The sequence below is a fragment of the Marmota monax genome, unplaced genomic scaffold (assembly GCF_021218885.2).
Source record: "Marmota monax isolate L192 unplaced genomic scaffold, Marmota_monax_Labrador192_F-V1.1 WCK01_AAM20220418_F8-fsc00115, whole genome shotgun sequence".
Classification (NCBI taxonomy): Eukaryota; Metazoa; Chordata; class Mammalia; order Rodentia; family Sciuridae; genus Marmota; species Marmota monax.
The window spans coordinates 2,991,971-3,016,633 of NW_026694419.1; the positions used below are offsets into that span (position 1 = coordinate 2,991,971).

At 39.9% G+C, this 24,663-nt stretch overlaps 1 protein-coding gene and 1 long non-coding RNA gene across 12 annotated transcripts in view; one reads left to right on the plus strand and one right to left on the minus strand.

Annotated features, from left to right (window-relative positions):
* The window catches only part of Tpd52 (tumor protein D52), a 107,687-nt gene that overhangs the window by 44,881 nt on the left and 38,143 nt on the right, over positions 1 to 24,663 (plus strand). For 3 of the 11 annotated variants that reach the window (XM_058570714.1, XM_058570710.1, XM_058570715.1), the window contains exon 1: positions 18,913 to 19,161. The exons of 3 other annotated variants lie outside the window; for them this stretch is intronic. In XM_058570714.1, the coding sequence (XP_058426697.1) occupies positions 19,026 to 19,161 (136 nt within the window). In that variant the 5' untranslated portion in view covers positions 18,913 to 19,025. Of the gene's footprint in view, positions 1 to 18,912; positions 19,162 to 24,663 lie in introns of those variants that run through there. 5 more of the 11 variants (XM_046468227.2, XM_046468228.2, XM_046468223.2 and 2 more) reach the window with 3 other exon arrangements.
* On the minus strand, positions 17,852 to 19,810 carry LOC124109558 (uncharacterized). The gene is made up of 2 exons (XR_006857016.2): positions 19,658 to 19,810; positions 17,852 to 18,342 (listed from the first exon to the last, which is right to left on the minus strand). It is a non-coding gene; the product is annotated as an uncharacterized LOC124109558 (long non-coding RNA).

Here is a 24,663-nt window from a genome sequence, read left to right on the forward strand (position 1 = left end):
TAATTTGCTTGAGTAACTAAAAAACAAAACAAACAAAAAACCTCAGAAATACTTTACAGATAATTTCCCATTTATGACAGAGTTTTCTCATGCATAGCCAGAGGGAAGGGATGCGTAAGGTGAAGTCCATAGGGAGGGGCACAAAACTCCATTTCCTTTCCATCTGTGCCATGGTCCAGGAACCTCCCCCTGTTCACTTGTCTGGAAGCTCCCAGAACTTGGATCTTTTGGGTTTTTATGGAAGTTCCATTGTGTAGGCATGAGTGATTGAATCATTGGTCATTGTTTTATCAACCCTCAACCTGTAGCTCTTCTCTCCTTCCTGGAGATCAGGAATAAGACTGACAACCCGCAAGTCACATGGTTGGTTTGCCTGACTACCTGATCCCTTCCTAGCTAGCTAGGGTCCCCCAGCCACCAGCAAAAGATAGCCCTCTGGAGATTCCAAGTAGTGTAGAAACTGTATGTCAGAAAAAGGGATGAAGACCAAATATATATTAATATCATAGTAAAATATTTTTGAAAGCTGTTCTATTTGCGAGTTTCCAGTACCAAAACTCACTACAAGGTGTTTTTCTGCCCCACCCCCAGTACTGACACACCCAGGTGGTAGACAGCCTTCAGGATGCTATCCAGCATTCACTCCTGGATATAGTCCCCTGATATGCACTAGACTAGGTTTAGTCTGTGCGTGACCAGTAGGATATGGCAGAAATGTTGGCAAGTGACTTCTGAGATGCGGTTATAAAAGACTGCGGCTTTCATCTTGGCCTCTTTTTCTAGTCACTCTCCGGGGGAAGCTAAGTGCCAGGTTGTGAACACCTCTATGAAAGGCCAATGTGGGGAGAGAGAAAACCTCCAGCCAGTAGCTACCTGAGTGAGCTTGGCAGTGGCTCCCCCAGCTGGACTCAAGCTTGCCTGCAACCTCATGAGATCCCCAAGGGAGAACCACCCAGCTGAGCTATTCCCTGATACCTCGCCTTCAAATTTGTTAAGCAGCCTTGGTTCTAGCAATCCTCCAATTCCTGTTGCAAAATTACAAATTACACCCTTCTCCCAGCATTCTAGAGTTGCTCAGTGCTTGCCTCTCTCCTCTTCTTTTTCTCATAACATTTCATGTAGTTGCCTAATTTACTTCTTTATTATGCTTGTTAGCCTAGACCATCTGTGTTCTACCTGTTTTTCCCCTGAATATGTTGTTGACTGCGTTGCTGTTGCTAAAACTTGAAAAGTGAATGTATCAGCGAAGCCCTCAGTGGGTGGCAGTACTCTGAGCAGCTTAGTGATGAAGTGTTTGTGTATGTGCCAACCTGAGTGGGCCACGGGTTACCCAGACTTTGGGTCAAACAGCCTGGATTTGTCTCTGAGGATGTTTTTGGATAAGATGAGTGTTTCAGTTGATAGAGAAGTAAAGCAGACCTCCATCTCCATGTGGGTGGGTTCCCGCAATCCACTGGAGGCCTGAGGAGAATAAAAAGGCTGCGTTAGAGGGGGACCTGTGGGACCTTTCTTCACCTGTCTTTAGCTGGGACTGTGGTCTTTTCCTGCTTTCAGACTTTGACTGGAAATTAACATCCTCACCTCTCCTGGGCTGCTGGCTGGCCAACTACAGATCTGGGGATTTCTTAGCCTCCAGAGTGGCAAGATAGATATATCTCCTGCAGTGAAGTCTGACTAATATGGATGACTTAAGACACATGAGCTGAACATAGTCATTCTGAGATGCTGCATGCTGGGCATGCCTTCCCCTAGCAGCCCCCAGTGAACCTTGTTTCCGGTAGAGTTTTCAGTGATGCAGCTTCTAATTTCTGCTGCAGAAATGCTCTTGGTTTTTAGGGAGACGTCTTTCTTGCTTCTCATGCAGAGTAAAATCTGGAAGGGGAAGTCATTGTGAGTCATGTTTCGGTTTTTGTTTAAAAGTTAGAAATGGTGATAGAGAAAAATCATTAGGGCTGGGATCTGCGTATTTAAAGCAATGATCTTCCTATAAAGGTAAATATTACTATGGTTTCTGTTTCACAGCTTGTTTCTGTGTCATTTTGCCTCATCCTGTAGTTAGTGCCTTTTTTTTTAATTTTTATTTTTATTTTTAATTTTTAATTTTTATTTTTATTTTTAATTTTTTATTTTTATTTTTTTTTTATTGTGGGTTGTTCAAAACATTACAAATTTCTTGACATATCATATTCCACACTTTGATTCAAGTGGGTTATGAACTCCCACCTTCACCCCGTACACAGATTGCAGAATCACATCAGTTACACATCCATTGATTTACATATTGCCATAGTTAGTGCCTTTTGATTTCCAGTTCTTAAAATGTGGAGGTCAGTTTTCTCTAGAGGATTACTTTTCTAAACCAAATCTTCTTATGGAGAATATGAATTTAGAATTGCTCTCTGTTTTGATCAACATGTGGGTTACGTGTTCAGCACACGCTTAGGGGAGCTGCTGGGGCCTTGTCTGCCTTCCTAGAAATCCATAGAAAGGAGCCAGGGCTGCCAGTGTTCAGTGTGTCATTGGTACTGAAGGTTATGTCATCTTGGTAGGCTGTTTCCACTGAATTTTTGCCAAAAAGGAAACTTAAGGATCAAGTATAGGCTTTCAACTTGGTATCCTTTTTCTATATTAACCCATTATGTCCATTGTCTTGTAATAGGTCATCCATAAAAAAAACCTATACAGAAATTTAAAGGATAGCTACACAGTTGCTCAATATGTTTTTATAGGATGATGGGACATAATGGTTAAATAGATAACTGTTCCTGATTAGTTAGTTTTAGAAAGATGTTAGATTACCAGTAAGTTTTGTGAAACACCTTCACCTGAGGTGGAAGGTTCTTTGAAAATGATACTGTTCTCTTGTAGTTTGCAGCATCTTTAACCTTTTTTTTTTTTTTTAAGAGAGGAGTTTATCTAGAGATGCTCAGGTGATTGTCTACTTCCCATTAATAATGGAACTTGCTAATAAAACTATCATTTCTTTATTATGAGCTTAGAACTTTCTTTCTGTGGTGAAGCCTTGACAATAAAAAGCCTGAGTAGTGTTGTTTCACTATTTTGGGTGCTTTCTCTTAGGCAGAGTAGGTGAAATGTGCTTATTTTTAAAATTAATAGGTTTTAATTGTTTTCGAGCAGTTTGAGGTACAAATAATTGAGCAGATAGTACAAAAATTTTCCTTACCCCTTAGTTTACCCTGTTAACATCTTATATTTGTCAGGCATGGTGACACACACCTGTAACCCCAGCTACTCGGGAGGCTGAGGCAGGAGTTTGATGAGTTTGAGGCCAGCCTCAGTAATTTAGAGAAACCCTGTTTTCTTAGCATGTGGGAGGCCCTGGGTTCAATCCCCAGTACTGCAAAAAACAAAACAAATACATTTGTATGGCACATATGTTGCAGTTGATTAATGTGATACATTATTAACTAAAGTGTGTGGTTTACATTAGGATTCACTCATTGTGTTGGACATTGAAAGGGTTTTGATAAATGTACATGACACAAACCCACCATTATAGTATCCTACAAAGTATGTATATTTCATTGCCCTAAAATCCCCTGTGTTCTACTTACCTCTCCTTTCTTCCTCTCACACCCGGGTAGTTCCTGGCAGCCACTGATCTTTTTCCTGTCTCTATGATTTTGCTCTCCAGAATGTCTTACCTTAGAGTCATGTGTATCTTTTTTCTGTCTCCATGGTTTTGTCTTTCCAAAATGTCAGATGTTGGAGTCATGCATATGTGGTCTTTTCACGTAGCTTCTTTCACTCATTCCCAGTGTCTGTCCTCTTGCTGATGCCTGTCCTTTCTACCTGTGGCAACCGACCTGGTCCTGCCTCTGCTAGGGGTTTTTCTTTACAGGAAACATTTTCTGAACAAATCTGGACCCAGATTTTGATTGTGTGATTTTAAGTACCGTTCCAGAAAGGGTACTTAAAATATTAACCACAAATATTCCTTAATCATAGTAATGGGCTCCTACCCTTTCCATTGTTCCATGTTGAACTTCTTATTTTGGTTTTTCTGGTATTAATTAATTTTAAAATGTAAATGTCTTTATGTGATTTTGGGATGTTTTTTATTGTGATAGAATGTGTATAACAAAATTTGCCATTTTAACCTTTTTATTTATTTATTTTAATATATATTTTATATATATATATATATATATATAAAAGTTGTAGATTGATACAATATCTTTATTTATTTATTTATTTTTTTTATATGGTGCTGAGTATCAAACCCAGTGCCTCACATGTGCTAGGCAGGGGCTCCACCACTGAGCTACAACCCCAGCCCTTAACCATTTTTAAATGTACAATTGAGAGCATTTATTATATTCACAGCATTTGGAAACTATCATCACTATCTGGTTCCAAAACTTTTTCATCTGGGGATATGATCATTTTAAAAGAGAAATTTTTAAAAATCCATTTGAAGCTCTGTTTGGCTGAATAATCAGCTTATGCTAAATTCTGCCACAGTTAACACTCCCCAACTCTCAGTGGCTGTGGACAGTAATCTTTGTGTCTTCCTTATGTAGGTATCATTTTTCTTTGGCCACAACTTAGTCACATTGCCACATCTAACTGTAGGAGCCTGGGAATTGTACTAGCTACGTGCATAGGAATAAGAGGAAATTGGTTTGGTGATTATTTAGCATTCTTAGTCATATTAAGTAAGATGATTAAACCATACTCATAATTATCTTGATCTTTCAGGGATGACATGGCAGTAACTGCATGGTTTCCTAGTTCTGGAGACTTTTTAGGAGAGCATTTTTCCACTTCATGCTCCCTTGTCATCCATACTTCAGTGATTGTATCCTTTCAACACTGGGAATGCTTCCTGGAATAAATAAAGTGATGTGTTGTTTTGATAAATACCCATTTGATAATAACTTTATATAAAACAGAAAAGGCCATAAAGAGCCTTTACAGTAATAAGTACTGTTATTATAGTCAGATAATTTTAAAATTTCAGGACTCTCCTCCAGCCATTGGGGTACTCTTGAATTTACTTGTAGCATTGGTGTTCTATTGTTGTCTTTAAGAAGGAAAGGATTCGGAACAAACTATGTTACGTGCATTTATGAATCTGTCAAAATTAACCCTACCATTGTGTGTAACTATAATGTATTAATAAAAACATTAAAAGAAGAAGGAAAAGCTATGAAATTTGGAATTGGAGACAGCATCTCCCAGAGTACCAGGATCAGAGACAGATGCTATAAATTTTGACATGAGACTCTTATTTCTTAATAAAATTCAGCAATAGGCAATATTTGTGCTGTGTATTTTTTAATGGTTGACCCACTGGATACAGCTAATTAGCTTAATACAAGATTAAAAGTGAGTTCAGCTGCCTGGCTATATGACTTGCTGGTATTTTGAGCATGTTTGGTATGCCTCAGCTTGCTGATGATTGAAGTTCATGGCCAACATTAATTTTGAGTAAGTGCCTACTGTTCTCAAGAAACTCCCACTCCCTTAGTAAAGTATTTCATCTGAATCTCCAGTTGCTGGGAATAGCTGTGTAAGCATTGTGGAAGTTTTTCCAAATTAAAATTAGGTTTGCCAATGCATTAATTCCTTTTAGGGTTCCGACAGTTGTGTTTATTATGCACCCCTATAGAGCGCTCTTTAAACTCAGTCAGCAAATTGGAATCATTCAGCTTGGACGAATCCTCTTTATCTTCCAGTAATCTCACCATAGAGACCATGGTGCTCTCAAATGCATTGTTAATACTCTTAGACAGAATGGCCAGCTTTCCTTCCCATATTACTGTTCCAATCTGTTTATTGTTATTATAATTCTAGATTTGAGGTAATTATCCATAGAAACACCTATCATGACAGGACATATCAGTTTGTCCTGAACTTGCTTCCTTTGTGAACTGTTGGGACAACAGGAAAACAAAAACAAACATCAAAAAGAAAAAAAAAAAAAACCTTCTTTGGCTATAAAGTCTTTTATCAAAAATATATATTTGAAAATGATGAGATTATGTAGAGTGACAGTCATGTGTCAAATAACATTTTTTTTTTTTAGTGGGGAAGGTTTATTGGGAATGAACCTAGGGGTGTTTCACCACTGAGCTACATCCCCAGCCTTTTCTGTTTTTAATTTTGAGACAGGGTCTTGCTAAGTTGCTGGGGGTCTTGCTAAATTGCTGAAGATGGCTTTGAACTTGTGATCATCCTGCCTCCACCTCCTTAGTTGCTGAGACTATAGGCGTGTTCGATGCCTGGCAACAATAATATTTCAATTAACTATTGCAACGCTTTGTCTCTGGGATGTTCTTGAAGGACTCATATATTGAAGGCTTGTTCACCATCCTTGGCACCATTAGGAGGTGGTAGAACCTTTAAGAGGTAGGGTCTACTGGAAGCAAGTCAGAAGTGGGGGGCATGCCCTTGAAGAGGATTAGGGACTCCTGCCCCTTTCTGTCTGCTTCCTGTCCCCCAGGAGGTGAGTGGCTGTGCTCCACCACATACTTGCGCTGCCATGTTCTGCCTTGCTACACTTGGACCCAAAGGGACCAGGGACTGAAACCTCTGAATCTGATCCAAAATAAATCTTTCCTCCTCTTGAATATCTCAGGTAATTTGTCACAGTTACGGAAATCTGACTAGCATAAGAATGAGCCACATGTAAGACAGTGATCCCATAATATCATATCATCTAATGAAGTCATAATATTCTTAGTTCTTGTTAGTGCACTCAGTGATGTTCTCACAGTGACCAAATTATGTAATTACATGTTTCCCACGGTGTGTCTTCTGGTTATGTGACACATGACTATAGAGTTTGCTCAAGCTGTCATCCTCAGGAAACTTAGCAGCTGCTAACTAAAGCTGGGACAGCATCCAGAATCACCTCGAGCTTGTCTCCAAAGCAGAATCTCAGGTTCCTCTCCAGCCCTTCTCAATCAATCTATAGTTCAACAAGGTCCCCATGTGGTTCATGTGTGTGGCACAGTTGTAGAAGTAGTGGTTGGAGAAATTTTACCTGAGCCTATAATGTAGGAAACCACTGATTAGTTTGAAGAGTGATCATAAAGTTTTTAAAATATGAAATTATGTATTTATTGCCAGCAAAGTTACATTTCCAACTGAGTTTTTATCAATCGCAGACATGTACACACACAATAACCAGACAAAATAATATTTTTCCCAACTAAGGGTTCATACTGGAAAGAAAATAGGCATATGTCCAAAAGATAATCAGAAAACCACAGAAATCTTTCCTCTTTCAATATGGAAAATCTTCTAAGGGAGACTCTTTCTGGGCAAGGTTTAGTAATCAAAACTGCTTGTAACCTTAAGGTTTTCAATATCATTTTATTCATGAAATCAGACTTTTATTTGAAGTTTTCAAAATTTCCATGTTAATTAAAAATCAACATTTGTAGAAAACACGAAGTTTCAAGTGGCTGCAACTCTACTGTGCTAAATTTATTATTCTTTAATGTGCTAAAATGATACATAATTCATCCTTCACAACTTAAAATTCAGTGTAAAACCAAATATTGATTTTGTCCAGTGGAGAAATAGAAATGCTTACAAAGTATGCAATAATTGTTAGAATATATAAATTGAAATTTTATTTCAATCTTATATTTAAATATGCTTAATTTTCAAGCTTCTTTTTCACACTGAAGTTCATTTTGTATAAACGAGATGTCTAAAACTGTCAATAAACAAGCTACACCAAGAACACATTAGTAAAGATATAATGGAAAACAAAGTAACAGCAGACACAGTTGATAATATCCATTTACTGTGCTACTATGTTACCAAGTTTTTCTGTGTTCATATGTCTTGTTCATACTAGTAAATATGTTATTTCAAAATATTTCATGTCATACATTAGTCTTAGTTTAGGAGGGGAGGACTCTTTAAAAATATTTATAAAGAAAAAAATACCTTTTAAGAGAGAAAATGTGTAATGGAAAGGACATAAACTCAGGGTTCATTATTTTTTTGACCTAGTAAGAATATAAATGTCAGTGGTTATTTAAGAATACACAAAACCTAAACTGAATGTAATTCCTCAATTTATTCAGCCTAGCAACTAAAAAAATAATAATCTTGTCATTCCCAGCACGGATCCAATCCATGATTCAAAGTCGTGTCCTTGGACCAGCCCATTTTCTTACAAGATTTATTTTTTAAAAGAAAAGAACTTGTTTGGCAATATTTATTAACCTAACTCAAAGATAAACAAATGATTTTCTCATTTAATTCAGGATGGAAGAAAACAGATTAATGTAGATCAACACTGTAATGAAGGATATCTAAGCTCAAAATCAAAAACATTTTGGCTTCAAACAAATCAGTGCTTTCCCCTCACTCTACATTGAGAAATTTCAGATACAAATTGGAGAAACCAGTATGTGAAATTTTAGGAGAATCTTGCTAAAAGTGATTATAAAAATGCTTTTAGAAATTTAAGATGTAAAATGCATTTGACCATAAATTAAAGTACAAAACAACCTCACCCCACCTCCCCCAATTTACAAGGTTATACCTTAAAAACTGATTTTATATTTGTCAGTATTTAGGCTGTATTTCCCATCATCCGGTGGCCACCTTGTGGCATTTCAAAGAAGTTCTGCTAGCATTTTTGAAGCCCAGTGCTTTTTTCCCCTTTGAAATACTATAACAGGGCATCAAGTTTCATAATACTTACTTCAAAGGCTCCCCTCCCCCTCCCCAAAAGTCCATTTCCTAGTGGAGTTAAGGTAATCTTTATATATATGCATGTGTATATATATATATATGTATGTGTGTGTATATATACACACACACACATATATAATGTATGCATATCTCTCTCTCGCTCTCTCTCTCTCTATATATACACACACACACACACACACACACACATACACTTTTATTTTAATGTGATGCTTAGGATTGAACCTAGTGCCTCACACATGCTAGGCGAGCACTCTACCTCTGAGCCACAACCTCAGCCCCAAGGTAATCTTTTTTAATAGGAAGCAGTGGGATTTGTGAGTGACTAACTCAGCCTCTTTATAAAAATGAAAAAGCTTTTTTCTTTTCCTTGATATATTGTAATTAAAAATCTACATATATGGCAAATATCAAGCTATGTTTCTATTTTGTGCTATGATACTGAAGCCTTTTTAGTCTGTGAATAGTAGTGGCAAAAACATGCTCTGAGACGACTGAATCAACTTGGTAAGATCTTGTGCACTTTGGAATTCAGTGTGACTTTCTGTGACAGAGAATACTGGCACTCCTGAGAATTCTCAACTGGTGCTGATCTGCCCAGTTAAAGGCTTAACTAGAAAATGTGTCTGGTGGTAGGTTGAGGGAGGGAATGAAATCTCATTAAGTGTCACTTTTAATTTAAAACAAAAGCAAAAAATCTTAAGTGGGGGAGAAAGCCTTTGGCCTGACAACTGACAGGAACTCAATTACTTGTATTTTGTGAAGGCAGAACATTCCTGAAATGTTAGGGTTCCTGCCAAGTGAGGATTTCTTTGTAAGTCAAAGGGTCAGATAAATGGAGTTGAACTTTTTAAAGAACTCATTTATCACCAAAGAAGTATTTGCGTTTAGGTATAAATAATTTGAATATGTCTTCTAGTTTATGTATTTTTATTCAGGATAGGGGTCTTCAAAGAGGACATGTTTTTTTTTTTTTTGTTGTTGTTGTTTATTTGTAGTACTGGGGATTGAATCCAGGGTGTCAAGGATGCTAAGGAAACTCTCTGCCACTGAGCCACACGTCCAGACCAGAGAGATTTTAAAATTTCAACTTTTAAATAATACTGGGCACTGTAGACTTTTCTCCCCTTGGGGTGGAAAATAAAGGGGGAAAGTAATGGTGTTTCCATAGGGAATATTTCCTCAATTTCTAATGCAAAGTTTTAAACTTGAAGGCTGACATATATTTTTACTTTTTAAAAAATCTATTTAATTTTTTTTTTTTTTTTTTTTTTTGCCAGGTGTGATGGTGCTCGCCTGAATTCCTAGTGGCTCAGGAGGCCGAGGCAGGAGGATCATGAGCTCAAAGCTAGCCTCAGCAACAGCAAGGCACTAAGCAACTAAGTGAGACACTGTCTCTAAATAAAGTATAAAATAGGGCTGGGGATGTGGCTCAGTGGTTGAGTGCCCCTGAGTTCAATCCCCAGTCCCCTCCCCCAATTTTTTTTTTTTTTTTTTTGGCTCTAGAAATTGAACATATAGGTGCTATCGCCAAACTACCACCACAGTTTTTTTTTTTTTTTTAATTTATTTTTAAAATTTTGACACAGGGTCTTACTGAGTTGCTAAGGATCTTGTTAAATTGCCAAGGCTGGCCTCAAACTCCCAATTCTCCTGTCTCAGCCTCCCCACTCACTGTCATTGCAGGAGTGCTAGGCTTTCCCAACATATATTTTTATTTTTTATTTATTTATTTATTTTTTAAATATTTATTGTTTAGTTATTGGCAGACACAACTTCTTCGTTTGTATGTGGTGCTGAGGATCGAACCCGGGCTGCACGCATGCCAGTCGAGCGCTCTACCGCTTGAGCCACATCCCCAGCCCCCAACATATATTTTTAAAAGAAAGCCAAAATGATTTAATCTAGTTGTACTAAATTTAGGAGTTGAAGTCACCTCCAAACCTTCCTGGACATCTGACGTCACTCTGCACCTGCCTTTGTATTGCCTCTTTTGTCTCTTCCAATATACACAAATTTTATTTTTTTAAAACTTATTTTCACTTGATTTTTCCCTTCTCTACCCTTCGCTAGCCTCCACATTCCCTTATCTTTTACCATGGCTTGTAACTAAAACTTACGTGCAAGGTCACTTGGACCCCAAGTCCAGTGGTTTCATTCAGAGTCTCTTTGGTGTTTGAGCTCATCCATCCTTTTCCTTTTATTCCTGTGATATTGGTAGCTCAAGGTTTTCTTCCATGTGTTTTGCTTCTTGATAGCACAGGAGCCAGACTGTAGGACCTCAAGTCCCAGCTTCACCTCTTCCTGTGTGCCTGAGGCAAATCACTTTACTTTTGTGGGCCTCAGTTTTCTCATCTGCAAAATGAGTGTGGTGAAAAAGCCTGCCCCAAAGGACCCGTGAGAAGTGCACTGAAGAATGCCTGGTTCCCAGTAGTGGTTCCTTAGGGGTGAGTCATGGTTATCGTCATCATTAAAGGGCATTTTCTGCCTTTGGCCCATTCCTGGCCTTGCTTCCTGCTTGCAGGTGTTCACTGTTCCCCCTGCCTCAGAAAAGGTGTCACCAGCAAAGGATGTGACGGTGAGACTGCTTTTACTGCAGATGGAAGATCAGGTGTTTGTTCAGTGGAAGGGGGAGTAATCCTTTCAGCTCTCAGAAGTGGCTGGAAGCCAGGATGCGCCTGTGCATCTCAGTGGTAACCTAAGCCCAGTCCTGTCAGGCCAGTGACCCCATTACTGCCTCTTCCTTTTTATTCGCTCCCTAAAGACTGCTAAATCTGATGCAGAGGAATTCTTGCCATTCAGTTTTTAATTTCATATTTATAGAAAGATGGCAAAAAATAAGAATAATACAAAGAACACATGCATTCTCTTTTCAGATCCCCCTACTGTTAACATTTTACCCCACCTGTTTTATCATTCTCTGTGTCTGAAGTCGCATATTCCGGGGCCATTTGCCACTCACTACTTCTTGTATTTCCTACAAAGGGGAATATTCTCTTATAACCTTAGTGCAGTGGTCAACCTTAGTAAATTTAAAATTTGTGTAGCTTTTGACTGATTTGCAGTTGTATTCCAGTTTTCACGGCTGACCCAGTAATGGCCTATTTTATACAGTTTCTTTTTTTTTTTTCCCTTGAATATACAACCAAATCTAGGACCACGTGTTGACTCTTTAGTTGTTGTGTCTTTATAACTTCCTTTAGTATGAATCATTTTCATAGTCTTTGTTTTTAATGAAGTCAGTAATTTCCAAGAATGCAACCTCCTCCTCCTTTTTTAATATTTATTTTTAGTTATAGGTGGACACAATATCTTTGTTTTATTTTTATGTGGTGCTGAGGATTGAACCCAGTGCCTTATGCATGTGAGGTGAGCACTCTCCTTCTGAGCCACAATCCCAGCCCCAACCCCTCCCCTTTAAAAAAAACCAGAACCTTCTCATGTTGGATTTGTCTGATGTTTTCTCATTAATAGGTTCAGGGTCTGCTTTCCTAGTCAGAACACCATAGACATTTTCAGAATATCACACTTAAGGACACACATCCATCTGCCTTTCATTGGGTGATGGCAATTTTGGTCATCATTTAAGGTGCTGTCCATTTCTTCTCTATATCACTAGTATATTTTCCCTTCTGACAGCTGATTAATCTCCTGGGGAGGGACACTTTAAAACCACATAATATCCTGCTTACAGCTTACTGAAATTTCTCCCTAGATTTGGCTTCCATTCATTATTCTTGCCTGATTCTTTGCAGTGATGGCCAGGATGGCATTCTTCTGAAATCAAGAGTCGTCCTTCTCCCTCTTTACTTATGTTTATATTTATTATTTGCATGGATTCTTGGATTCCTCTTTTCCCAGTGATTTATAACCCATTGCTGCCCCTATTATTTTGGTCCAGTTGCCCCGTATTTGGTGAGTGGAGCTCCTTGAAGCTGGCTGCTGTGTCGGGGCTCATGCACCTTACCCAAATCCCTGTGACCTGCCTCTGTTGTTGGGCAGCTAAATTGTCTCTCTTTGACATGCCCTTCAGGGGGCCCCCCACTTAAGTTTAGTATATTGTATAGTTTTATTTAAAAATTATATGTATGTGTGTGTATATATAAATATAATACATGCATATATATGTAAAATTATATATCCTTTTTTGGGGTCCTGGGTATTGAACCCAAGGATTCACACATACCCTCTCTCCATACACACACACACACACACACACACACACACTCCCCAGAATCTTATCAGTTTATTTATTTATTTTCGGCTGATGGACAGAATGCCTTCATTTTGTTTGTTTATTTTTATGTGGTGCGAAGGATCTAACTCAGTGCCTCACACACGCTAGGCAAGTACTCTGCCACTGAGCTACAGCCCAAGCTCCACAATTTTATTTTTTATGTTTTATCTTGCTCAGTTGCTGAGGGTGACCTTGAACTCCTGAGTGCTGGAATTATAGGTGTGTCTCCTGGTGCCCTGCTTTCCTATAGTTTTAAATCAGACTAGCCCTTAAATGTCTTTCAGATTTGGAGAGGATGTATGCTGATGTATTTGAGTGATGTTTTAATAGGCAAAGAGAAATTTAATTTTCTCTACGGTTATTGTACCTTCTTCCATTTCCATTTGCAATATGAGTCTTCTAATGGGTTTATGCCCTGTTGTATGCACTTTCCTGGCTGTACTGAGTTGACCTCTGAACTGCTCGTGAGTGCCCTCTGCTGGTCGTACAGTGCATGAGCACATTTTGGGGGAGTTGAATGCTGTATTTCTGCCCATTTTCCTTCTTTTGATCAGTTGTTTTCAGTTTTTACACAGCTGTGGATCATACAATACAACCTTCTTTTGAACATGCTTTGTTACTTGAAATTATATCAAGAATGTTTCCATGTAAAAATAGATATATTTTTAGATCATCATGTTAATATTTGCACATTTTCTATTATATGAGTGTTTTTTAAACATTCAAATAATCAAACTTTAATAGGCATTTGTAGTGCCTATTTTTAAAATTTCAAGTAGCATGTAAAATGAACATCTCTTGTACATTATATCATTTTTATGTGACTAATTAGAGTTTGATAAGTGGTTAGGAATTTGTTAAAAATGTAGAGAAAGGAGAATTTAGCCTGAAAAAAAAATTGTCTAGGGAAGGTTTAGAGTATGTTCAAGAAACAGAAAAATCAAATTTGGCAGAAACATGGCTGGGTAATAGTTGGGAAATGTGGTTGGAAAGTAGGAATTTTGAGACTTTTTATATTGGATTAATAAAATCAAACAAGAAAAGCAGAACAGAAACTTATCTGTTAAGTAGCTGGGAAGCCCAGGCAGTTGGATGCAGGAGCTCAGGTGCTTATATCCCTTACCTGTCTCTGTTGTGTTCTTTCTCCATCTCAACACTGGTTTTCTTGCCTATTGGCGAGGGGAAGGAAGGAGCCCCAGATCTCTCCAAACCAGCTTCTAACAGCTCAGGTTATAGAGAAAGCCACTTTCCCCCCATTACTCATAGAGGAATTACAGGGAAGGGCACTGACTGGAGCTGTTTGGACATCTTCCCTTAGGCCAGTCTCTGTGAACAAGGGGACCAAGGTCTGCATGGACCAGATCTGAAGCATAGGATCTCACCTAAGGCCAGTGAATAGGTGAGAACTATGGTCATTTTCCTTCTCAGAACCCATGCAGTAGGTGAGGTGAAATTCCTCAAGGGAAAGAGAGTGTTAAAAAGACAGGACAGGGCTGGGGTTGTGGCTCAGTGGTAGAGTGATCACCTAGCATGCATGAGGCACTGGGTTCAATCCTTAGCACCATATAAAAATAAAATAAAGATATTGTGTCCACCTAAAAAATAAAACAAACAAAAAAACTAGACAGTGGATATCCACCATACTGTTGTGGCCTGGTCCCTGTGGGAACACTCCAAGCAGATCTGACTAGGGTGTGGTCAGAGACAGTGGAAGAAAGAGAGGTAGAAGCTTGTGGTGTAGTTGGATAAACAGCCAGCCCTTGGTGGTGACTCATAGAATGGGAGTTCTTGGGAACAATGCACCATGAGGGAGACTGGTGAATTCAGTCTTAGGCACATCGATTTTCGACAGTCCTGTAAAAATGTCCACAGGACCACCTGTTACCTGACTCTTCCTTGGGCCAACTAGCCCATATGGGAAATAAAAAGAGCTACTGTGCATAAAAAAGGAATGACTTCATGACATTTACCAGAAAATGGATGGATCTGGAGACTATTAGGCTAAGTGAAATAAGCCAGTCCCCCCAAACCAAAGGTCAAATGTTCTCTCTGATAATGTGAATGCTAACACACAACAAGGGGGTGGGGGTGGGGGAGAGGGGAATAGAAATTAAGTAGACTAGACAAAGGTGAACGAAGGGAAGGGAATGGGGACAGGAATAGGAAAGATAGTGGAATGAACTCTTCTTTATATATATATATATATATATATATACACACACACACACACACACACACATACACAACACCACAGTGAATCTCCACATCATGTACAACTACAAGAGTGGGATCCTAATTAGAATAAGAGGTACTTCATGTTTGTATAAATATGTCAAAATATACTGTCATGTATAATTAAAAAGAAAAATTAAAATAAATAAATAAAAAGAGCTGCTGTGGACCAAAGACTTCTCTTTTTCTTGTCTGTATTGAACTATGATCCTCTTTTTAGATAAGCACCCTCTCCTTATTTTGAGGTGCTGGGGATTGAACCCAGCGTCTCACAAGTGCTAGGCAAGCATTCTGCCACCGAGCTGCATCTCAGCTCCTCATATTTACTTTTTATATTGTCACACAGTATACTAAGTGTAAATACTTGTCTCTCAAGATTTTTAGTGGTCTGTCCCCAGACCACATTTCTGCCTTTTATTTTTTTCAACTCCTCTTCCACTTTGCTTGTGAATCTTAAACCAGCTGAGCTTCTGGCATTCCATTAACTCATCTGTGATTTTTCCACATCTGGTCATCTGTCTTCACTTTTCTCAAGGCTAGAATGTGTGAATTAGGTTCTGATGGGAGATATGGAGAACAAGAACCTGTTCTAAGAACCAGGCTGTTCACACATCAGTCCTAAGCTTGTACCTAAGCAGATAGAGCAAAACTTTTAGACAATTACTTAAAAAATCTCAAATCCTCATGTTTATTATAAGTAAGACATATAATGTCTTCATAAGGCATTATTGATTTTTCCCCCCTCCATGTTAATTGCAAGCCATATCTTCAGGGTAGGTGCAGCCATACAGCATGGGCCCTGAGGGGAGGCTGTGGAGGCACCGACTAGCTGGTCAACAGGCACTTGCTGCTGCTGGGAGAGCCTTCACACTGGGAAGGCTTCTGAGAAGAGGTGGCATTTCTGCCTGACCTTTGAAGGGTGCATGACTTTGGCTAACACTTCAGGTAGAGGGTGTAGCTTATACTCAACAGAAGGTCAAGGATATGAGTTTGAGGAGGTGAGAGGGTGGAGGTGACTGTGGCATGCATTCTATCTATGTCTGTATTACCTTCTAAGACCTGTGGCTTTAGAAAGAAGAAGGTAACAGAGAATTATTATTTTTTTTTTCCTACCAGTATTCAGTGACCAAATGCAGAATGTATGGAGAAGGCCAAAGACCCCATAAACCACTTCTAGCCCAGGGACAGAACTCTGATGTGTGTCCTATCGTGGTTCGAGTTACCATGGAGTTCAGGAAAATGACAATTCATTCTTTCAAGTAATAATTAAAATACGAAATCATTCTACTTCTAAATGTAAAATGAACAACATTTGTAGTTGACCCAATTTTGGTACCTTTTAGTAGAAAACAGACTAATTTTTTTTGTTATTAAAAAATGAAACTTTTAAAAACTTAAATAAGATAAAGACTTGCTATAAATGGAGTAAAACACGAGAGTAACAACAACAACAAAAATATTAAAAATCTGCCATAAGTTGAGATGAATATAAACTACCTTGGTGCATGTATACTTTAATACACTAGATACACTGATTTTTTTTTTTTCAATGCTTAAAATACTTTGAAGCTGGGCATGGTGGCACACACCTGTAATCCCAGAGGCTCAGGAGGCTGGGGCAGGAGGATCATGAGTTCAAAGCCATTTAGCAAGGCCCTAAGCAACTCAGTGAGACCCTGTCTCTCAATGAAATACAAAAAAGGGCTGGGAATGTGGCTAAGCCTGGTTAAATGCCCCTGAGTTCAAGCCCAGGTCCCCACCCCCACCCCTGCCCCTGCCCCTATGGGGGGAGTGGCAAGGGATTGAGTTTCTTATTTTGCAAAAAAAGTTTTAGAGGAGGAGAAGTTTATTTGGGGCTCATGGTTTAAGAGGTCTCACTTCATAGGTGGCTGGCTCCATTGTTCTGAGCCCAGGGTGGTGGCAGAAGAATGTGTTGGAGAAATTCAGGTCAGGAAGTGGCTACCAAGAAGCAAAGAGGGCTGGGGTTGTGACTCAGTGGAGCTCTTGCCCTAGCACGTGTGAGGCACTGGGTTTGATCCTCAGCACCACATAAAAATGAATAAAAAATAAAGGTACATCAAGAACTAAAAAAAAGCAGAGAGACTTGCTCACCTTGGACAAAATATAAATCCCAAGGGCACACCCCCAGCGACCCATCTCCTCTAGACACCCCCACCGGCCTACAGTTACCACCCAGTTAATCCCAATCAGTGGACTAATGCATTATTTAGGTTAAGGCTCTCATAATCCAATCATTTCACTTCTGAAGTTTCTTGCATTGTCTCACATGAGCTTTTGGGGTGACATCTCATATCTAAACCTTTACACAGTAACAGACCATTGCCTATCAAGGGTAAGGGAGTGAGTTGCCTTTATTTTTATCTGCTTAGTATTAGAATCAGCAGGAGCTGTAAATGCTGAGCTTGAGCAGAGATCATGCAAAGGTGAGCATACAAAGATTCTGCTAGGAGCCTTGTGGTAAGGAATTTGGTGACTTGGAAGTTTTGTTTTACAAGCTAATTGTGTCCCAGTTGCTGTAGGGGGGCTGTGCAAAGGGAAAGGGGTTTAATGTAGAACCTGCAGTCATGGCCTTAGTCATAGTGTTACCGATGTTGACTGGTGTCAGTCCTTGCTTCCCCAATGTTGAAGTAGAACACCAGAGAAGCACGCCGAGGCAAATTTAGAGTGGAAAATAGAAGTTTATTAAAGGACAGTAGAAAAGACTTCTCCAGGAGGAAGAAGGGGACCCAAGAGATGGAATCCATTGAAGGGCGAATGTGTTCCTCTTTTTATAGTTTTCGGTGATGGAATGTAGGTGGGAAGGCCCGAAGGGTTGGGACACAGGTGGGCCAAAGAAGTAATCTGGGCACTTCCGAGTTAGCATCTTCTAGTTTGCTGTTCATTAACATTTCTTTGGGATGGGCTATCTTTAAATCTGTTGGGGGCTGTTTCCTGGACTTCATTAACATTCCGAGAGTTGCTCAACTTTCCCGGGAATTCATTCTCATGGCCTCCATTTTAGATTTCACTCGATATTAGACCCGATTTACCTAACTACACTGACTACCTAATTTTAAATCTGGCTTCAATATGGTCAAGAAGACACGGGAACTGCACCTTCAAAGCTGTTCATCTCTTTTAAGTGCAAGTAAGGGAAACACTTCATCCTTCTGAAAAAGAAAGGAAAGAGAGAGAAAGAAAGGATGGATTGAAACTTTTATGACAGTAATGCTACTCTACTTTAGATCAAGTAATGATGAAAATACAGCTTTATTTTTGTACCGGGTTATGCTTAGAAAGCAGGTTGCTAAGTCAGGAAGCTTGGCTTCCAGAGTTCATTGGTAATCCAGGGTGAAAAAAAAAAATAAGTATCACCCAGATGGCAGTTGCAGGAGATTATTGATTGATAATCCTTTCTTGTCCTAGAAGATTAAGTCCGCCTGGTGTAGCTGTGGTCAGCTGACTGGTTTTTAAAAGAATAAATTGTAATAAATTGTAATTCTGCCAGAACCTGGCGTTGGCTTGAACTGTTTGCACATCAAGCGCTGCAGAGAGCCTGGCCCTCCTTTGTTTACTGAAGCAAGCTCCATTCCCCTGCCCAGGTTGTTCTTTGTTGACTGAAATTAACAACAGGTGGTGAATAGAGCCCCTCCTAAGGGTGCTTTCTTGCCAGGAGGGAAGGGTTCCCAGAAGGAATTGCTGCATCTGGGCCCGGAAGCCAGGGCGGGGCCTCTAAACCGGGGTGATTTCCTTGGTGAGGGTGCATGGTGCAGAGGGAATATGGTCAGAGGGACATGCATCTGAAGAGTAACCTCAGGTGGTGATCAAGCCATGCCTCCTGCCTTTGTTTGGAATGGATTGTCGAGACATGGATTTATATGAGGACTACCAGTCCCCGTTTGATTTTGACACGGGAGTGAACAAAAACTACCTCTACTTGTCTCCCAGTGGGAATTCATCTCCACCTGGATCACCTACTCAGATATTCGGTAACTCTTAATTTTGTGAGGCTAAGGTTGCTGTGACAAAAGCTAGACATAATTTGAGGTTAACCTGGCTTTACGATTTTTAGTGTAAAGATGTACCAGGGTGTTGCTCTGTTGTACCTAGTTAGCAAAGCTGTTCGAGATTCAAGGCCAGGAGAGAGGGGGCTCGTTAAATATTTAGAATGTAGTTAGGTTTTAAATTAATAGAACAATTTTTGTGATCATTAGAAGTCTTCTGATCACTTTGAGCATGTTGAGCTGCTAAGTAGGAGAAAAGAAGGAATAGGAAGGACTTGGTTTCCAGTTGCCGAAGGAATTTATGGAGACACCCCCCCCCCCTGTTTTTTGTCTTTGGTAAAATGAGGTGTGAGCTCCTAAAGTACTGACTAAATTCAGGGGCCCACACTAGGTGGCCTGGAGTTTGTAGTGGAAGATTGAGAGCAGTGTACAGAAGTTCCTAGGCAAGAGATTTCTTTTAAAAAGAAAAAAATTTCTGTACCTTTGGTAGCAGTTAATCCCTCCGATGTGCTAGTATGTATTTTTCCAAAGTTTGAAGCCCCATCAGGTAGGATCACAGGACAGCACCAAGCCCACGGCAGCTTAGCCATTGCCTTTGTCCAGGCATTTTATAGCCATCGCTGGAAAATGGGAAAGAGACCTCCTCTTAACTTGTCAGGGAGGTAACCAGGTTTTCCCAGAAAAAGGTTAATTATTTCCTTGTTAGTGAAGAACAGGTCACATTTTGTTCTTTTTTTTTTTTTTAGTTGTAGATGGACACAATACCTTTATTTTGTTTTATTTTTATGTGGTGCTGGGTATTGAACCCAGTGCCTCACACATGCTAGGCAAGCACTCTACCACTGAGCCACAACCCTAGCCCACATTTTGTTCTTTTTAAGCATGAAACGTGGAAAACAAATGATAAAGGATAGTATGAAGCCTAGTTATGAGCATCTGAGGTTTGTCTATTTGCTGACCACAGAGTGAGCTAAAGCAACATGCCTTTAACTGGATTGTATTTGGTAGCCACCTTTGGGAGTGCAGTTTGGATTTCTAGGAAGGGAAAAAATACTGAAAGTAACAGAGAAAGGTCAGCTGGTTTCTAGAAGCTGGGGGCTGGTGAACAGCCGCTCATGTCTATTGGAGGAGGTGGATTTTCAGGACGTTTTCTGACCTTTTCTTATCTGTGTGGCCCACCTTGGACCTCTGTCATACAGGGGCTCAGTCTTCCTCCTTGCCCAGCCTCAATTAAAAGATGGCATCATCCATTCTAACTTCTAAATCTTATCAGAGCTGCACAAGCAGCTGGAAAGTTAGATCTCCGTAATACAACCTCAATGATAAGGGCTATATGCACCCTGGAGAAGCCAGGGCTGCAGCTGCTGCATTTCAGAGGTGTGAGATTCCTGGGAAACCTTGGGCTGCTTGTTTCTTGTCATTCTCTTTGCCACTTCCAGTTGTGGCTGCCTTTGAATGTTTTCTGTCAAAACAAAGGCAGTTGTAGGGTTGGGTATGCCTTTAGGAAAGTTTTGAAAAATTATGTTCACGGTTCCTAACAGCAGTCTGAAAGAGCTTGGCTCATGGGATTAAAAAAATTATGAAACAAATGAACAACAAGAACTAAAAACTCCTATAACTGCTAGTGCTCAGATTTAATAGTTTGCATTAATTAATAGAAAGAAGAGGGAGTGAGCAAGAAAATGAGCAGAAAGTATTTAAAGAGATCATCTGGTAAGAACACAGTGATTCTAAAATAGACAAATAAAACTGGAACCCGGGACAATGATTACCAGTCTCTGTACCTGGGAACTGTTCTGGCACAAGAGCTCAGTAAACTTGTCTGAACATCAAGTGTGCTGTGTAGACAGAATGAATAACTTGTCCTCTGTGTATGCTATTTGTATTTCTATGTAGAAGTTCTTAGCATTTATGCTGATGACTCTACTTGAAAGTTCATGTGGCTTTTAGCCACTATTTTCTTAATCAGACAAGAAGTGCATATAAAAAGAGAACTGATATAAAAAAGCATCCTACTCAGAAAGGTTGCAAACACTTATCTGAAAGAACATATTCTTTGATATTTATCCATAATGCCATTTTTGAGCAAATGAGAAAGTAATGAGATTCAATCTACCGGCAGGATGTTCCTAAGAAGCACCCACAGTGAAGAGTAGGAGGTGAACCAGTGACCAGAAAGAAAAGAGACCTTCTATCAGGACTTCTGACCTCCTTTGTAACCAGTGACCCACATTCAGAAATACCTTATCCTTCTTGATCCTCCTAGATACAAATATCTATCAGTAACTAAGCAAATTTTGTGAAACAGCTTATTCTTACTATGTGTGATGCACTCATATCTATTTTATGATATTCTGTTCCATTTCTTCTTTTCAAAATGCTTATCAAAGATTCAGTGACCAAAAAAATGCTTATCAGGTACTACTGCTAAATGAATTTCACCACCTATACTTTGAAAACTCTGATTTATATAGTAAGTTCCAGAATCTAGAGTGGAAGCTCCAGGAGCAGTTGTTTTGTCTTTTTGTGGTTGTTCACAGCTATTTCCCCAAACATCTGGAATGGAACTTGACATTTGTGGCTTGTGGAATGAATGAATGAGTGAAGGAAACTGGTAAGGACTACTTCACACTTAGTTCACTTTGCACATGTGAGCACTGAGTCTAGGAGATACCGGTAGTATCTTCAGGTAACTAAATCGAGTGAGCCTAAGCTGGACTTGCCCTGTTCTTAGCTCTCAAGCCAGGGTTTGTGTTTGGACGACAGCATCTCAGCCTCTTGGTGATGGATGTTATGGAACAGGTTAGTCATTCAAGGCACAGCTTCTCCTTAGGTCCGGAGTTTTACTCTGGGGTGTTTTTTTTTTTTTTTTAATTTTTTATTGTTGGCTGTTCAAAACCTTACATAGTTCTTGATATATCATATTTCACAATTTGATTCAAGTGAGTTATGAGCTCCCATTTTTACCCCATATACAGATTGCAGAATCACATCAGTTACACATCCATTGATTTACATATTGCCATACTAGTGTCTGTTGTATTCTGCTGCCTTTCCTATCCTCTACTATCCCCCCTCCCCTCCCCTCCCCTCTTCTCTCTCTGCCCCCTCTACTGACATTCGTTTGTCCCCCTTATATTATTTTTCCCTTTCCCCTCACTTCCTCTTGTATGTACTTTTGTATAACCCTGAGGGTCTCCTTCCATTTCCATGCATTTTCCCTTCTCTCTCCCTTTCCCTCCCACCTCTCATCCCTGTTTAATGTTAATCTTCTTCGCATGCTCTTCATGCTCTTCGACCCTACTCTGTTCTTAGTTACTCTCCTTATATCAAAGAAGACATTTGGCATTTGTTTTTTAGGGATTGGCTAGCTTCACTTAGCATAATCTGGGGTGTTTTGCTGGTTCTTTAGGTGCATTCCATTCCACCTTTGGGTAACCCTCAGCACCAGTGGTCCCATGGCTGGTGTTGCGCTTTTCTCTTCCCCAACTCTGAACTCTTACTGAACCCCTGGTGAGGGTAATTCCCAGATGTTATTTATGTAGAATCTCTCTTCATCTTGAGAGTTTTCTAGGAAAAGTCAGGAAGACAGACCTGACTTTTCATACCTTTGGCTATGATTGGTGACTTCAGAAATTATGAACAATTTATAAAAACAAAATCTCACCGTTAAATGCTGCCATATTTTAAACTCAGAATAAGAGTGAAAAGTGAAACTGAGATGCTGGGGCTTATACTTCTCTTCATTTCATTTTGCCCTTTTTGATTTCTACTTTGTCATTCCCATTTCTTCTTAGGGAAGTAAGTGGTTGTTGCATCTTACGAGCTTTTCGTCATTGGAAAGGTGTTAAATAACCTGCACATTTTACAAAATAAAAACCAGAGTAGAGCTGAAGAAATGAAGAACTCTTTATCCCTAGAGTGAAAATTTAAGGATGGAAGAGACTTCCTCTCTGGGCACCCCCACGTTTCCCTGTAGCTGACTTCTCCTCTGCAGAGCGTCCCAGCTACTGGTTTTACACTTGGTTTGGAAGAGGTGCGTGGACTGATGAGGGGAGGAGATGGCTTTGAAGTAATTGAAGGTTTTTTCCCCCCATTTTTAAAAAGTTGAAACAGATTTAAGGGTCAGGTTAGAAATATCTGGAAGGAGCAAATAAAACATTAGAAAATGTGTTGCGCCTTGTCGAGCTCTCCTTCCTTCTCTACTCTTGCTGTGAAGTTTTGGGAGGTGATTCTTTCTTGGGTGGGAAATTGACAGCAGTCCAGAGCCCTGCTTTCCCAGGATACTCGCCACTATCTGGCTCCCAAGCCCTCCTATCCCTTTTTGTCCTAGTACTCGCCTTTCCCTTCCTCTCCTTGGAAATGACCTTGATATCCCTCAGTTAAGCTCTTAAGGTTCCCGGATCTGCCCCAGATGGAGCAGATTGAGTTTTCTCAGCTTTGCTGTTCCCTGCTTTACAGTGACTCGGTTTCCTCCCTCAGGTTTTTCCTCTCCTCACCATGGACAAATAATGGGGAAATGACAGCCTTGAGAATCCCAAGTTCCTAGGGCCCTTGCTTCTGCATCACCACCTTTGGAAGGTGATCAGCTGCATGGATCTTCAGATGTCCCTTGCCCTAATTCAGTGGTCCTTGCCTGGGGCACTTTTGCCCCCTGGAGAGCATTTGGTTGTCACACCTGGTATAGATGTGGGGCTGGTACTGGTGTCTAGTGTGTGGAGGTCCTGATGCGACCCAGGGTAGGGTTTCCAGCACAGAGCGAATTCTGACTCAAAACCCGGTGCACATCCGAGAAGCCCATCTTCACTGAAGAGAACACCTTGGTGTGGGGACCCTCATGTTTTCCCCCACCTCTCCTGGGGTTTCATTACATCCATAAACAAAGAGCAAGGTGCAGAAAGCAGGAGCCCCAAACACAGACCTGTGGGGTTTAGCAGCTTTAACTTGTGACATTTGGGGTATTGCTACTAAAGATACTTCAAACTCTATAGTATCTCTTTCTCTGTTTCTTGGTCTAAAAAGGTGTGTATTTCCTGTTTGTGATAAAATAAAACAATCCTAGAGACTAAATTTCTTATTCAGTCTCTTATCTTAAAGCCACTGTTGCCTCTTTGAAGACTGTGTAAGACATGGGGTATGCAATTTTCTTTTTTTGGCGGTGCTGGGGATTGAACCCAGGGCCTTGTGCCTGTGAGGCAAGCATTCTACCAGTGGAGCTATATCCCCAGCCCCTACAATTTTATTTTCTAAAGACATGTTGAACACTTAATTATACATCAACAAATTCTTTTTTGAGTAGATGGGTTAACACTCTGACCAGATGTCAGATACCTTAGGCTGTTTTTTTTTTTTTTTTTTGGCATCTTCTTTCCTCCTAGTTGAACCTTCTTGGGAGCAGCTGATATAGCCCTCCTTCTGTAATGTCACTTGTGCCCCACCTGTGTAACCATGGTGCCTTTGTCTTGTACACACTTCTCTGTAACACGA